Source organism: Caretta caretta, chromosome 3, assembly GCF_965140235.1.
Source record: "Caretta caretta isolate rCarCar2 chromosome 3, rCarCar1.hap1, whole genome shotgun sequence".
Taxonomy (NCBI): Eukaryota; Metazoa; Chordata; order Testudines; family Cheloniidae; genus Caretta; species Caretta caretta.
Window position 1 is genome coordinate 151,118,725 of NC_134208.1, and position 17,281 is coordinate 151,136,005.

At 45.0% G+C, this 17,281-nt stretch overlaps 2 protein-coding genes across 5 annotated transcripts in view; both read left to right on the plus strand.

Annotated features, from left to right (window-relative positions):
- The window catches only part of ZFAND3 (zinc finger AN1-type containing 3), a 248,856-nt gene that overhangs the window by 173,260 nt on the left and 58,315 nt on the right, over positions 1-17,281 (plus strand). The gene's annotated exons all lie outside the window — the stretch shown is intronic.
- On the plus strand, positions 6,837-9,946 carry LOC142071439 (myb/SANT-like DNA-binding domain-containing protein 7). The gene is made up of 2 exons (XM_075126204.1): positions 6,837-8,819; positions 9,408-9,946. The coding sequence occupies exons 1-2, from the start codon at positions 8,237-8,239 to the stop codon at positions 9,491-9,493; spliced, it is 669 nt and encodes a 222-aa protein (XP_074982305.1). The 5' UTR covers positions 6,837-8,236; the 3' UTR covers positions 9,494-9,946.

The following is a 17,281-nucleotide window of genomic DNA, read 5'->3' on the forward strand; positions in this document are numbered from 1 at the left end:
TGTTTCTAGAACAATTAAATGCATTATATTCCAATGCTTAAGATGCTTTTTAATTAAGATATGCAAATAGACTTTCTACCAGATACATATGCCTCTGATGTGGAAGTGTAGATGCAGAACAATTGTTAAAGGTTTAGGCCAGAAGTTTCAGTGGTGGCCAGTGACTGTGCCTCAATTTTTATGTGCCCAACTTTAGACGCCTTGGTCCAATTTTCAGAGGTGCTGAGCATTCGTAGTTCTTAGTGGTTCCTCAGCACATCAAAAATCTGGCCCTAGTTGTGTCAAGCTGTACACCCAAAGTCACTGGCCACTTTTGACTATTTGATTTCATGACTCATAAAATAAAAGTTTTCTGTGTAGTACTCATGCTAGTGATGTTACTCTTAGACTAAGCATTTTTGACTGTGCTAGAAGTAGTGAAGCAGCCTTGGTAAGTGTAAAAATATTCCAGGGAATTTAAATATATTTGGGTTTCATGTACTGTAGCTGAAGGCCAAGGCTCTCTATCAGAGAGCTTTATCAGAAGGGTGAGGTGTATTGTTTTTGCCTGTTCTCCCAATGCAACAGTTGGATGTTTAGATTGAGATTCTTAGTGTGGGAACTTGCCTAACCACTGTTTTATAAAATGCAATGCATGCCTACTGTGCTTGAAAAACAATGACTATTTTCTTTATTTCCATGCTCCCAATGAGACTTGCATCCCAGTCTTTCCAGGTCTTTCAGGATGTCTGTGTGAAGAATGCACACAGATACACACATCCTTCTCTGCAAAAAGAAAAGGAGGACTTGTGGCACCTTAGAGACTAACAAATTTATCTGAGCATAAGCTTTCATGAGCTACAACTCACTTCATCGGATGCATTCAGTGGAAAATACAGTGGGGAGATTTATATACATAGAGAATATGAAACAATGGGTGTTACCATACACACTGTAAGGAGAGTGATCAGGTAAGGTGAGCTATTACCAGCAGGAGAGTGGGGGCGGGGGGGGGGGGGCGACCATTTGTAGTGATAATCAAGGAGGGCCATTTCCAGCAGTTGACAGGAACGTCTGAAAACAGCGGCGGGGAGGAGGAATAAACAAGGGGAAATAGTTTTACTTTGTGTAATGACCCATCCTCTCCCAGTCTTTATTCAAGCCTAAGTTAATTGTTGCCAGTTTGCAAATTAATTCTAATTCAGCAGTCTCTTGTTGGAGTCTGTTTTTGAAGTTTTTTTGTTGAAGAATTGCCACTTTTAGGTCTGTAATAGAGCGACCAAAGAGAGAGAAGTATTCTCTGGATGGTTTTTGAATGTCATAGTTCTTGACGTCTGTTTTGTGTCCATTTATTCTTTTACGTAGAGACTGTCCAGTTTGGCCAATGTATATGGCAGAGGGGCATTGCTGGCACATGATGGCATATATTACATTGGTAAATGTGCAGGTGAACGAGCCTCTGATAGGGTGGCTGATGTGATTAGGCCCTATGATGGTGTCCCCTGAATAGATATGTGGACACACTTGCCCCATAACCTCAGCCGTGCAGAATACAATGCCATCCACAGCCTCAGAAACAACTCTGACATCATAATCAAAAAGGCTGACAAAGGAGGTGCTGTTGTCATCATGAATAGGTCGGAATATGAACAAGAGGCTGCTAGACAGCTCTCCAACACCACTTTCTACAAGCCATTACCCTCTGATCCCACTGAGGGTTACCAAAAGAAATTACAGCATTTGCTCAAGAACTCCCTGAAAAAGCACAAGAACAAATCCGCACAGACATACCCCTGGACCCCCGAGCAGGGGAATTCTATCTGCTACCCAAGATCCATAAACCTGGAAATCCTGGATGCCCCATCATCTCAGGCATTGGCACCCTGACAGCAGGATTGTCTGGCTATGTAGACTCCCTCCTCAGGCCCTACGCTACCAGCACTCCCAGCTGTCTTCGAGACACCACTGACTTCCTGAGGAAACTACAATCCATCGATGATCTTCCTGAAAACACCATCCTAGCCACTATGGATGTAGAAGCCCTCTACACCAACATTCCACACAAAGATGGACTACAAGTCGTCAGGAACAGTATCCCCGATAATGTCATGGTGGCTGAACTTTGTGACTTTGTCCTCACCCATAACTATTTCACATTTGGGGACAATGTATACCTTCAAATCAGTGGCACTGCTATGGGTACCCGCATGGCCCCACAGTATGCCAACATTTTTATGGCTGACTTAGAACAACGCTTCCTCAGCTCTTGTCCCCTAATGCCCCTGCTCTACTTGCGCTACATTGATAACATCTTCATCACCTGGACCCATGGAAAAGAAGCCCTTGAGGAATTCCACCATGATTTCAACAATTTCCATCCCACCATCAACCTCAGCCTGGACCAGTCCACACAAGAGATCCACTTCCTGGACACTACAGTGCTAATAAGCGATGGTCACATAAATACCACCCTATACCAGAAACCTACTGACTGCTATGCCTACCTACATGCCTCCACCTTTCACCCAGACCACACCACACGATCCATTGTCTACAGCCAAGCTCTACGATACAACTGCATTTGCTCCAACCCCTCAGACAGAGACAAACACCTACAAGATCTCTATCAAGCGTTCTTACAACTACAGTACCCACCTGCTGAAGTGAAAAAACAGATTGACAGAGCCAGAAGAGTACCCAGAAGTTACCTACTACAGGACAGGCCTAACAAAGAAAATAACAGAACGCCACTAGCGGTCACCTTCAGCCCCCAACTAAAACCCCTCCAACGCATTATTAAGAATCTACAACCTATCCTAAAGGATGACCCAACACTCTCACAAGTCTTGGGAGACAGGCCAGTCCTTGCTTACAGACAGCCCCCCAACCTGAAGCAAATACTCACCAGCAACCACACACCACACAACAGAACCACTAACCCAGGAACCTATCCTTGCAACAAAGCCCGTTGCCAACCATGTCCACATATCTATTCAGGGGACACCATCATAGGGCCTAATCACATCAGCCACCCTATCAGAGGCTCGTTCACCTGCACATCGACCAATGTGATATATGCCATCATATGCCAGCAGTGCCCCTCTGCCACGTACATTGGCCAAACTGGACAGTCTCTACGTAAAAGAATAAATGGACACAAAAGAGACATCAAGAATTATAACATTCAAAAACCATTCAGAGAACACTTCAATCTCTTTGGTCACTCGATTACAGACCTAAAAGTGGCAATTCTTCAACAAAAAGACTTCAAAAACAGACTCCAACAAGAGACTGCTGAATTGGAATTAATTTGCAAACTGGCTACAATTAACTTAGGCTTGAATAAAGACTGGGAGAGGATGGGTCATTACACAAAGTAAAATTATTTCCCCTTGTTTATTCCTCCTCCTAGCGCTGTTCCTCAGACGTTCCTGTCAACTGCTGGAAATGGCCCTCCTTGATTATCACTGCAAATGGTCCGTCGTTCCCTCCCCTCCCCCCCGATCTCCTGCTGGTAATACCTCACCTTACCTGATCACTCTCCTTACAATGTGTATGGTAACACCCATTGTTTCATGTTCTCTGTGTATATAAATCTCCTCACTGTATTTTCCACAGTATGCATCCGATGAAGTGAGCTGTAGCTCATGAAAGCTTATGCTCAAATAAATTTGTTAGTCTCTAAGGTGCCAAAAGTACTCCTGTTCTTTTTGCAGATACAGACTAACACAGCTGCTACTCTGAAACACATCCTTTTCTGAGCGTCTGCTCTCTGATAACACCAGACAAAACCAAGGTTCCGAATAATTTGTAATTGCTTCAGGTTTTTGCCTTTTGCTTGAGTAAGTCAAAATTGCTAAACTGAGTCAGACATGACAACTTTCCACTGTTTACTGTTAAAAATTATTTATATTACTGTTGTACTACTTGGTCTGTACACATAGATGTAAACATCGGCCATGAATTTCAAAAGTGGCCAGAGATTTTTGGGTGCTTGCATTTCTGGATGTCCAATTCGAGACACTTGAAAGGGGCTGGATTTCGAGGGAGCAGGTGCTCATCACTTTCCTAAAATTGGAGGCCTTTACAGTGTCTCCAAATGGGCACACACAAACACCAGTCAGTATTGCAAATCTTGTCTATGGTCTTTGCCCTGAAGAATTTTCAGTCAAATATTTTGAGCAATATATGAAGAGTAGAGAGAGACAAATATGTTAATTTGTATATACTTCTGTAATTTGTCAACTGTGTAAACAAATATAGACTTTAAATCCGCACCCGGCACTACTTCTCAGTCAAGCAATCAAGAACGGATTGATTTCTGAAAGGTGATTGTGGGAAAGAATTTTACCCTACTTTGTAGTATAAAATTGCAAATCCACAAATCTGACGATTTCTCCCAAAGCAAATTTCTAGCCTTTTCTCTGCAAGGAAGGCAGCAACTATTAAAATTGTGCTGGATTGCAACAACGGCCTGTCATATGACAAGATGGTTAATACTGTAATTAATTGCATTCCCACTCATAATTGACAAACGATGCAAGTAAAACAGTGGCCATAAGATACACTATATGAAGTTTTCCCTGTGAACACACACGATTGACTGTTATCAGCCCACATGCTGATACCTAAGTTTACACATCTGGGAATTGGCCTAAGGCAGCAGTTCTCAAACTGTGGGTTGGGACTCCAAAGTGGGTCACAACCCCATTTTAGTGGGGTCACCAGGGCTGGCTTAGACTTGCTGAGGCCCAAGGCCGAAGCTGAAGCCCGAGCCCCACCACCTGGGGCCGAAGCCGTGGGGCTTAGGTTACAGGCCCCCTGCCTGGGGTGGAAGCCCTTGGGCTTCAGTTTTGCGCTCCCCCTCGCCCCCCGCCCACAGGGCAGTGGGGCTTTGGCCCTCCATCCTGGGTCACAGGGCTCAGGCGTTGGTCCTCCCTCCAAGGTTGTGTAGTAATTTTTTGTTGTCAGAAGGGGATTGCAGTGCGATGAAGTTTGAGAATCCCTGGCCTAAGGCATTCTCATTAGAGAGCCCTTGACTCTCAAACAGGGGTGGGCAAACTTTTTGGCCCAAGGGCCACATCAGGGTGCGAAACTGTATGGAGGGCCGGGTAGGGAAGGCTGTGCCTCCCCAAACAGCCTGGCCCCCGCCCCCTCCCACTTCCTGCCCTCCTCAAGCCCCCCCAATCCAACCCTCCCCATATAAGCCCCCCTGCCCCGCCCCAGAACCTCTGCCTCATCCAACCGCCCCCTGCTCCCTGTCCACTGACTGACCCCCGCCCCTTACCCAACCCCCCAACCCCTTACCATGCTGCTCAGAGCAGCATGTCTGGCAGCCGCGCTGCCTGGCCAGAGCTAGACACGCTGACGCTCTGCGCTGCAGGAGCGCGCCGCCCAGAGCGCTGCCCATGCGGCTGCAGGGGAATAGCAGGGCAGGGGCTGGGGGCTAGCCTCCCCGGCCAGGACGGTCCCACGGGCTGTTGTTTGCCCACCTCTGCTCTAGAATATACTTCTCTGGTTAATGTTTGTCAGTGCTGTAGTCTGTTGGCACATTGTAAACCCCAACTGTTCTCAGGCTTTTTGACTGAACTAAATGATTGTGAGAGAGCTGGAACAGTTTTAGTTAGGGGATGATTCTTTAGTGTACATTTTAAAATGGATGCACGCATGCTCAGTGTCTAGCACATCTTTAAAATGTAAAAGTTAAACACCATTCAATCTTTCACCTTTAGATGGTAGCAAATTTTCTTCTAATTTTAGCACAATCCATTTTTCCCCTCTTAATTTGAGAATAAATAGCGTCTGCCTGGAGTATAACCCATATACTCTCAAAATTGAAAACTGATGGAATTATGGGAGAGTAGGTTAAAAAATCTTTTTTAGAAAAATGAGAGTTGAGTTAGGCTCCTGGTTTTGGGACTCAATGCAGAACAAATGGAACTAGAAATTAGAAGCAAGTGAGTGTAATGTACACATCAGGCCTTGCCTTTGCTCTGTCTATGGGCAGTCCAAACCTGCCTTGTGCAAATTATGGCAGTAGGATCTTCCATGGATTCTACTTTTATCCCTGGAATCCAAGTTCCATTTAAAGAGAGTTTGTAGGTCTGTCTTCTTAACATATCATATGGACTGTTGCTTTATGCCTTAAGTATGTAGATGGGCTGAGGAGATGGCACATAGGACTATGAAATTAACTCCTTTTTATGTCAGTGACATGTTAATTTTTAAGCCTAATTAAAACCAGCAAAATTCTACGACTGTTGTTTCCTCAGATTTATGCAAATTTTGCAGTGCAGATTTGGCAGTACATTGTGTCCTCATTCATTAGACTGAAGGGCCCAAGAAAGCTGAAACTGAAACACATTTGTATGAAAGTGTGAATAAAGCAACCTAAATCTAATACTAATCTATGGCTTTTAATAATGCAGTTTTTAAATTGCAGTTCTCAAAAGCACCTTGCAAACATTACATTAGACCTCTGAAGTAGCGAAGTTGTGACATGGTTCCCAGGGTGCACCCTGGACTGTGGGACTGCTGAGCCAAAAACCATTAACCTGGGGTATCAACTGTGATGCTGATGTCAAGCTACAAGCCTCTGACAGGCACTGCATGTACACAGACATCCACAGGCAGGGATACACCCAACTGTGCTACATGAATGGTTTCCCAGCCGCTCATGAACCAACGATAGAAAGGCTCCAGCCAATTCCCTCAGCTCCCCAGTCTTGCACCCCAGAACTGTACCATCTTGCACGGGTCAGAAGCCTGGCCAGTGTAAGTTCATTACCTAGTTCACCACTTCTTCATAGGAAAGTGGACACGAGGGGTAGGCAATGGGGGCCAGGGGCACCAAAATACAAATTTGCCCAGGATGCCATTTTCCCTAAGGCCAGCCCTGCAGAACACCTTGCTACAAGCACTAAATAGGTCTACCAGATAGCAGCAGCAAAGACTTTCTCTCTGAAGACTTTCTCTTTGAAGATAAAGAAAAATCCACCAAGGTGAATTAGGGCTAACTCATTAGACTCCGCTAAAATATTCATATCTAACCCTTTTATCTATGCTTAATAGGGGTGTAACCTAAAGATATGTCTTCACTGCAGATGGGAGCGTGTGTCTCAGCCTGGGCAGATAAACTCGTGCTAGGAGGGCTTGAGCACTGCACTAAAAATAGTTGTATGGATGTTGTGACTCAGGCTGTTAAGCCTAGGGGGTCAACTTGGGTGGGCTTGAGAGCCGAAGCTGCAGCTTGGATCACGACGTCTGTCTGCCTGAGAGGCACTCGCTCCTAGGTGCATTGTAGACATACCCCAAATTACTGTGCAGCTTACTCATTCGGCAGCACGCACACAGTTCTCACAACTCTGAATGTTTTCCTGCAGAAAGACAGTGCTATCTCTGCAGGCTAAACTTGCCCAAATTTGGATTCCCTCTAGTTTATATCTTTTTATGTATTTGTTCCACTAATCGATGAATCTTTTCAAACTTGCTTACACAGATAAATTAGGTACATCTCTACTGATTAGGAAATGCACAACTAGATTCGTGGTTTTGGCAAGTTTCCAAAGCACTGGTCTTCCCAGTAATGCAATACCCTCAATATATTTCCTACAGCTTCACAAAATCCCTATTTACTATACGAATATCCCAAGAAATCCAACACTCCTTAGATTGCTAGATACCCCCTCCAGGGAGTGCACATGCTTTCAGCATCTAAGTAGGAACTTTCTGGGATGCTAGCTCCCTTCCAGCAGTGAAAGGTCAGACCAAGGTTCAGATGTACACTGCCCTTTTAGAGCACTGTGAACAGGGGAAATGGAAACTTTGTTCTCCTGTATCCTTTTCACTTCATGGTCATGTGTGTTCACTATTTTAGTTAGCACGCTTTGAGTCTATTCATAGCCCTGGTCTACACTAGGACTTTAGGTCGAATTTAGCAGCATTAAATCGATGTAAACCTGCACCCGTCCACACGATGAAGCCCTTTATTTCAACTTAAAGGGCTCTTAAAATCGATTTCCTTACTCCACCCCTGACAAGTGGATTAGCGCTTAAATCGGCCTTGCTGGCTCGAATTTGGGGTACTGTGGACACAATTCGACGGTATTGGCCTCCGGGAGCTATCCCAGAGTGCTCCATTGTGACCGCTCTGGACAGCACTCTCAACTCAGATGCACTGGCCAGGTAGACAGGAAAAGAACCGCGAACTTTTGAATCTCATTTCCTGTTTGGCCAGCGTGGCAAGCTGCAGGTGACCATGCAGAGCTCATCAGCAGAGGTGACCATGATGGAGTCCCAGAATCACAAAAGAGCTCCAGCATGGACCAAACGGGAGGTACGGGATCTGATCGCTGTATGGGGAGAGGAATCCGTGCTATCAGAACTCGGTTCCAGTTTTCGAAATGTCAAAACCTTTGTTAAAATCTCCCAGGGCATGAAGGACAGAGGCCATAACAGGGACCCGAAGCAGTGCCGCGTGAAACTGAAGGAGCTGAGGCAAGCCTACCAGAAAACCAGAGAGGCGAACGGCCGCTCCGGGTCAGAGCCCCAAACATGCCGCTTCTATGATGAGCTGCATGCCATTTTAGGGGGTTCAGCCACCACTACCCCAGCTGTGTTGTTTGACTCCTTCAATAGAGATGGAGGCAATACGGAAGCAGGTTTTGGGGACGAAGAAGATGATGATGATGATGAGGTTGTAGATAGCTCACAGCAAGCAAGTGGAGAAACCGGTTTTCCCGACAGCCAGGAACTGTTTCTCACCCTGGACCTGGAGCCAGTACACCCCGAACCCACCCAAGGCTGCCTCCTGGACCCAGCAGGTGGAGAAGGGACCTCCGGTGAGTGTACCTTTTTAAATACTATACATGGTTTAAAAGCAAGCATGTGAAAGGATTACTTTGCCCTGGCATTCGCGGCTCTCCTGGATGTACTCCCAAAGCCTTTGCAAAAGGTTTCTGGGGAGGGCAGCCTTATTGCGTCCTTCATGGTAGGACACTTTACCACCCCAGGCCAGTAACACGTACTCAGGAATCATTGTACAACAAAGCATTGCAGTGTATGTTCGCTGGCGTTCAAACAACATCCGTTCTTTATCTCTCTGTGTTATCCTCAGGAGAGTGAGATATAATTCATGGTCACCTGGTTGAAATAGAGTGCTTTTCTTCAGGGGACACTCAGAGGAGCCCATTCCTGCTGGGCTGTTTGCCTGTGGCTAAACAGAAATGTTCCCCGCTGTTAGCCACAGGGAGGGGGGAGGGTTGAGGGGGTAGCCACGCGGTGGGGGGAGGCAAAATGCGACCTTGTAATGAAAGCACATGTGCTATGTATGTAATGTTAACAGCAAGGTTTACCCTGAAAGAGTGTAGCCACTGTTTTATAAAATGTGCCTTTTTAAATACCACTGTCCCTTTTTTTTTCTCCACCAGCTGCATGTGTTTCAATGATCACAGGATCTTCTCCTTCCCAGAGGCTAGTGAAGCTTAGAAAGAAAAAAAAAACGCACTCGAGATGAAATGTTCTCCGAGCTCATGCTGTCCTCCCACACTGACAGAGCACAGACGAATGCATGGAGGCAAATAATGTCAGAGTGCAGGAAAGCACAAAATGACCGGGAGGAGAGGTGGCGAGCTGAAGAGAGTAAGTGGCGGGCTGAAGACGGGGCTGAAGCTCAAATGTGGCGGCAGTGTGATGAGAGGAGGCAGGATTCAATGCTGAGGCTGCTGGAGGACCAAACCAGTATGCTCCAGTGTATGGTTGAGCTGCAGCAAAGGCAGCTGGAGCACAGACTGCCACTACAGCCCCTGTGTAACCAACCGCCCTCCTCCCCAAGTTCCATAGCCTCCACACCCAGACGCCCAAGAACGCGGTGGGGGGGCCACCGGCCAACCAGCCACTCCGCCACAGAGGATTGCCCAAAAAAAAGAAGGCTGGCATTCAATAAATTTTAAAGTTGTAAACTTTTAAAGTGCTGTGTGGCATTTTCCTTCCCTTCTCCACCACCCCTCTTGGGCTACCTTGGTAGTCATCCCCCTATTTGTGTGATGAATGCATGAATGTGAAGCAACAATGACTTTATTGCCTCTGCAAACGGTGATTGAAGGGAGGAGGGGAGGGTGGTTAGCTTACAGGGAAGTAGAGTGAACCAAGGGGTGGGGGGTTTCATCAAGGAGAAACAAACAGAACTTTCACACCGTAGCCTGGCCAGTCATGAAACTGGTTTTCAAAGCTTCTCTGATGCGCACTGCACCCTCCTGTGCTCTTCTAATCGCCCTGGTGTCTGGCTGCGCGTAACCAGCAGCCAGGCGATTTGCCTCAACCTCCCACCCCGCCATAAACGTCTCCCCCTTACTCTCACAGATATTGTGGAGCACACAGCAAGCAGTAATAACAGTGGGAATATTGATTTCGCTGAGGTCTAAGCGAGTCAGTAAATTGCGCCAGCGCGCCTTTAAACGTCCAAATGCACATTCTACCACCGTTCTGCACTTGCTCAGCCTGTAGTTGAAGAGCTCCTGACTACTGCCTGTGTACGGCTTCATGAGCCATGGCATTAAGGGGTAGGCTGGGTCCCCAAGGATACATATAGGCATTTCAACATCCCCAACAGTTATTTTCTGGTCTGGGAATAAAGTCCCTTCCTGCAGCTTTTGAAACAGACCAGGAACTAGAGTTCCTGAAGATGAGAGCGTCATGTACCTTTCCTGGCCATCCCACGTTGATGTTGGTGAAACGTCCCTTGTGATCCACCAGAGCTTGCAGCACTATTGAAAAGTACCCCTTGCGGTTTATGTACTCAGCGGCTTGGTGCTCCAGTGCCAAGATAGGGATATGGGTTCTGTCTATGGCCCCACCACAGTTAGGGAATCCCATTGCAGCAAAGCCATCCACTATGACTTGCACATTTCCCAGGGTCACTACCCTTGATATCAGCAGATCTTTGATTGCGTGGGCTACTTGCATCACAGCAGCCCCTACAGTAGATTTGCCCACTCCAAATTGATTCCCAACTGACCGGTAGCTGTCTGGCGTTGCAAGCTTCCACAGGGCTATCACCACTCGCTTCTCAACTGTGAGGGCTGCTCTCATCTTGGTATTCATGCACCTCAGGGCAGGGGAAAGCAAGTCACAAAGTTCCATGAAAGTGCCCTTACGCATGCGAAAGTTTCGCAGCCACTGGGAATCGTCCCAGACCTGCAACACTATGCGGTCCCACCAGTCTGTGCCTGTTTCCCGAGCCCAGAATCAGCGTTCCACAGCATGAACCTGCCCCATTAGCACCATGATGCATGCATTGGCAGGGCCCATGCTTTCAGAGAAATCTGTGTCCATGTCCTCATCACTCACGGGACCGCGCTGACGTCGTCTCCTCGCCCGGTATCGCTTTGCCAGGTTCTGGTGCTGCATATACTGCTGGATAATGTGTGTGGTGTTTAATGTGCTTCTAATTGCCAAAGTGAGCTGAGCGGCCTCCATGCTTGCCTTGGTATGGCTTCCGCACAGAAAAAAGGCGCGGAACGATTGTCTGCCGTTGCTCTGACGGAGGGAGGGGCGCCTGACAACACGGCTTACAGGGTTGGCTTCAGGGAGCTAAAATCAACAAAGGGGCTGGCTTTACATCAAGGAGTATTTCAGGCAGGACTTCACGGAGGGTTCCAATAAGAAATGGTGCACCTAAGTTATTGTTCTTATTGGAACAAGGAGGTTAGCCTGGCCTCTGATTGATACATGGCTAGATTTACCTCGCTGCACCTTCTCTGTGAGTGACTGCAGTGTGACCTAGAGGAATGAGTCCCCTAGACGGGGGAGGGGGGGGAAGCAAATGAGTACAAAACAAATCTGGTCTATTTCTTGTTTTGATCCACTCCATCTATCTTTTACATCTTTGGCTGGCAGCAGACGGTGCAGAAGGACTGCATGCCATCCACATCTCATGGCTGCTCGGTAGAAGATGGTACAGTACGACTGCTAGCCATCCTCATCTCTTGCCTGCCCGGCAGAAGATGGTATAGTACGACTGCTAGCAATCCGTATCGCCTGCCTGCTCACCATAAGACGGTTCAATAGGACTGACTGCAGGACTAAAGAGAATGACCTGGTCAAGTCACTCCAAATTTAGTCCCTGCGCCCATGTCTGCCCAGGCGCTCCCAGCCGATGTGGCCAGGAGCACCTCGGACACGACGAGAACGGCTACCAGTCGTACTGCACCGTCTGCTGCCAGAAGGCAATGGGTTGCTGCTACTGTGTAGCAATGCCGTACCGCGTCTGCCAGCACCCAGGAGACATACGGTGATGGTTATCTGAGCGGGCTCCATGCTTGTCGTGGTATGGCGTCTGCACAGGTAACTCAGGAAAAAAGGCGCGAAACAATTGTCTGCCCTTGCTTTCACGGAGGGAGGGAGGGAGGGAGGGAACGGGGGCCTGACGATATGTACCCAGAACCACCCGCGACAATGTTTTAGCCCCATCAGGCATTGGGATCTCAACCCAGAATTCCAATGGGCAGCGGAAACTGTGGGATAGCTATCCACAGTGCAACGCTCTGGAAGTCGACTCTAGCCTCGGTACTGTGGAAGCACTCAGCCGAGTTAATGCACTTAATGCACTTAGAGCATTTTCTGTGGGGACACGCACACTCGAATATATAAAACCGATTTCTAAAAAACCGACTTCTATAAATTCGACCTTATTCCGTAGTGTAGACATACCCATAGTTCCTAAATTTTTTAAAAATGTATTACTTTATTATTAGGCTCTATGCCATTGTGTAGTCAGGCTGGTTTCAATCCACTGCGTATCTCCCCTGCTGGTTGGTAGACCAGGAAAACCATTCTGAGAAATCCCCGGGACTGAGTCAGCACATCAGATTGAAAAGTATTCTGGGTTCAAACACTGTGCCTCCTGTAATGGCAGAAAGAGAAGTTACTTAGCCAGATTTCCCACTCCCCACAAACTTCTTTGGAGTCTATATAATGGGTTCTGAATAAATGGGGAAAGGACCTAGTATGGGTCAGGGCTTCTGCTCCTCATAAAAATGAGCTATTGTTCAGCTATATGAAAAGTGGAACATGTATGTAGTAGCCCCAACAGAACTACTTTCCAGAGGCTTCTGACTAAGGTGTCAAGAATGTATATGCTCCCAAAAGTGGGGATCTGTGCTGTCCATCTATTCTAACTACAGTTATTACGGTACCAAGAGTAGTCTCTCTTTCCCCTGAGATAGCACATTGTCATCACTTAACAAATAACACATAATAATCTCCTTTTATATATTTAAATTTGATATATTTAAATTTGTCAGGATCTCTAATTTTAAATAAAATTATTCTGGTGAGGAAGCTGTTGTACGTGCTTGTAACATTAGAGTATTAAATTAATGTTGACAAACAAGAAAAATACAAACTTTTGTATCTGATAGATCCACTTTAAAAGACATTCTAGCAAGTGCCTTAGTCACTAGATATTTTACATTAGTGGATTTTTTAATCTTTATTTTTAATATTTAGGTAAAATTGTTTGTCTGAGGGTAGTATTTTGACATACTAGTATGTTTAGTTATGCAAAGGTAAATCAGCCACCAGAATATGATGGAGTGAAATTGACAAGGTATTTAAAAGAGATTATGCATTTCTAATTAGTCCACTGTGCCTGTAGATAGAAATTAATTATATTGTTATGTAAATGTCATGCTAATTAAGAAATAATATTGAAGGTGTAATAAATCTGCAAAAGAAATAGGTAAGTTAACTATTTTTTATGTTTTTATTAATATTTTATAGAGTTACAACAGAAGCTGGTAGAGAAATGTTTGATTATTGACCTACAGGCAATTTTTAGCTGACTGACTGCTTCACAATTCATTTTTCCTAATTGATGTCTTTAGTGCACTATGTTAACATTAGCCACAGTGGGCTAGTGATACCAGGAGCCAACAATAGCCAGGCATTGCAAATGTATTAACAAGACCTTGTGTGTATATGTATGTACTTTAGTATTTTCAAGGTTACAAAGTGCTTCTCTTCTGTAGTTGCCCTCCCTTTATTTTGAGTGCTGGACTGTGCAAACCCAATGACATTGTCAACTCTTTTGTCTTCATAGTGAGTCTTGCAATATTTGAAGCTGCAGCTCCTGGAGTCATATTACAAGGGAAGCTCAGCTTTCGTTTAAAAAACAAACAAACAAAAAACCCTAGAAGGCACATAAAAAGATCACAAACTCTTTAAAATCTTATGACTTCTCAGCTAGCCTCATGATTTTTATAAATGATTCCCCCTTGCCCCCAAGTACCCGCTTGCAGCTGGATGCCCTAACGCTAGGATTACCATGCTACTTCCCAACTTGGGGCCCCTAATGGCTCCATAATAGATTTTCTTGCCTCCATAATACTCCTCCTCGGGGCCAGTTTGTTACAAAAACATATAGTGACAAAAATGCATAACAAAAGTCCCCAAACAAAGTCCTTTTATTATTTCCAGTAATGTGATCCTTAAAATCCCATGACATCTAGTCTGCCGATGTAGCACATACCATGCTCTGGTGTCTTCCATCATAGCTTGGCTCTTCAGCCACCCCAGTCCTTCCAGCTGGAGTGCAACCTTGGTCTTCCCAGAAGCAACCCCCCTGCTCCCCCTGATCTTCACCAGGCAGCATCCATCACTCCCCTTGCTCTGTTAACCTCTCCTCTCAGAAAGACCAGCAAGGAGGCTCTTCTGCTGCTCTTTGGGAGGTCAACTGGCAAACCCCTCTGCAGATCTCCTGGCTTCAGCCTTCTTCAGGCCTCTGGATCCAGCTTGGAAGTCAGCAGGCAATTCCCTCTGCTGCTGTCCTGCCTTCAGCTCTCTGGCTTGAGGAGGTCAGCCAGCAAACCCCCTCTCCTGCTTTCAGCCTTGCCCCAGGAACCTCTGACAGCTTCCTTCAGGAACTTCCCACCTCCCTGATTCTCCCTGATCCTTTCTAGCCCCAGGTACTGCTCTGCCCTCTTAATTGGCCAAACTAGAGCACCTGGTCTGGCATAGGGCCCTGGGCCTGCTTCATTTAAAGGGAGAGCAATTAATAGCTTCCAGTCATTTGGATTATGCTAAGAATTGGACAACTAGAGTGTTTCATGTGCAAAGTGCGTCTACTGAATGAGCATTTTGTGACCCATAGTTAAACACACCAAGCACTGATTCCAGGTACTAAGATTCTGATACTTAGAGGGACATGTTAACGTAAACCTACTTGTTGTAGTGGTTAAGTGAGGATAGTCATTTAACTTCAGTTTCCTACACAAACTGTACTAATTTCAGCCCAGTGAAAAATACACTGCCTGTTTCAAATAGTATAAAGATCTCTGAGTTAGTTGTCAGTATTACAATGGATTCAGCATCATGGTTTCCCCATAGAATTGCAGATTCGAGCCCACCGTACACAATTATGCATGACTACTTTTAATGGTGGAACAAAAAACAGCTGTAGAAGAAAGTGCTGCAAAGGGCATGCAGACTTCATCGGTTATGAGGCACTCTGGTGTATTTGCATGCAAATCCCAAGTTACTAGTTGTTGAAGCCCTACTACTATGCAATACAAAAAATCAGACCTATCTGAACATAATATCTAATGAGGCAATAAACAAACTCCTATTGCACTGCAGCAAATGCAAAAGAATGAGAAATAGTTGCAATTTATTCTGCTTTGCTTAAAAATGGCAAGTAAAAAATCCTATATTTGCCTGGGTGCTGAAAGCCCTACCTGGTGTAAATATTTTACTGTACAATAATCTTGATCTCAAAGGCTCCATCACTGTAGAAAATCAATTTTTCTTTCTATGAAAATTGAAAGAATGTAACTAAATGACATTTTTTAATGAAAAAGGTATTTCACTCGAAACCAAAGCACACTTGCATGGAATTACATCACTAGAACTGCACACTGTTCCATGTTGTTGTTTACATGTAAACAATGGATGTGCACCGGCTCTTTAAAATGGACACTGACAAGTCAAATAGACCTAAAATTGAAGGTTTTGTATATTTCCAATAGCAAGTTTTTTTGGTATTTGTTCTAAAAATTCCTTTGCAATATAAATATCCAAAATGTTGCAACTTTGTACTAGTGTTTGAGTCAGCTTGTAAAAGGCTCTTCAAATGGTTATCAGGTCTGTTTGGGGATTCTTTCATCCCCTTTTTCCAAAACACTAGTGCATTACTTGGCATCTTGGACAATAGCATTAATAGTGTAAATTATCTGACCTCTTAACGTTTTCATTTTTAATATTCTAACAAAGTCTAACACAAGTAAAGAAGCTGAATTCTTAAATGATTTGAACTTGACAGTGTCTTGTTAGATTTACATTTTGATTTACCTTGAAATCACTTTAAAGGTGACCTGTCAAGGGGGAATAAAAATTGTGCTGTTGAACTAGTTTCCACAGGTCGGCTTGAGGACACCTTGAAGGACCAGGGAACTCAAGTGGGATCTACTTCTTCCCTCGTATGAGAGGCTGGGTTCTGAAATCTCAAAATCTTTTGAGAGCTTTGATCCTCAGTGTTTTTTCAGAAGCTTGAGTTAAACAGATGTTCAAACACAGCAAGCAGAATTGTAGGTGGTCTGACTAAAAATGCCTTCCTCTCTGTTAGCCATGTTTCTGTCACCTTTTATAAAGCTATAATCCCATGAGTTTTTGCAATATAAACAGAGTTGGCAAGCAAAATCTGACATTTCTGTAGTAAAAACAGGTGCAATTATAACATGAGAAAAATTCAGGCTGCCTTTTTATAAAACATAAAGAAGCAAAAAGGTACAATTAGTTTCCATCGTTGGTCACTTTTACCAGTCCAGATTTGAAATGGTTTGAAAAGGGAAGACTACAATTTGTTCTAGCAACAGTGCTGATTTCAGGACACAGAAATATTGGATGACTAGTAACAACTGAGGACTTCTGTACTCTGCTCAGCAGTTTGGACTACAAGTATGTGAATAGCATTGCACACCAAAGTGCTGCACTATAACTCCCATTTGGATGCTGCAGGCGCGAACAAAAGGGTTCTTAGTTTGCATTAATGTAGTGCTATTTGAAGATGAATACATTAAATGTGAACTAAACCTTTTACTTCATGTCCACACAGGGCCATTATAGTGCAGGACTTCGGTGTACATGGCAGTTCATACCTCTGTAGTCCAAACTGCCTGGCAGCATAGACATAAGCCCAGTTAACAGCACATCCCAATACTTGGGGTCAGGCTTATACTAACCCCTTGCTTTAAACTGAATTGTTGGTATTTCCATTGCCAAAGTCTACTAGACCAGACTTAGTTTCAGG

What these genes read in the sequence shown, in the direction of transcription:
- LOC142071439 (XM_075126204.1), top strand. Translation starts at nt 8,237, where the DNA reads ATGCAGAGCTCATCAGCAGAGGTGACCATGATGGAGTCCCAGAATCAC. An exon ending in AGGTGGAGAAGGGACCTCCG is followed by an intron (nt 8,820 to 9,407) that starts GTGAGTGTACCT and finishes TTTCTCCACCAG; the next exon opens with CTGCATGTGTTTCAATGATC.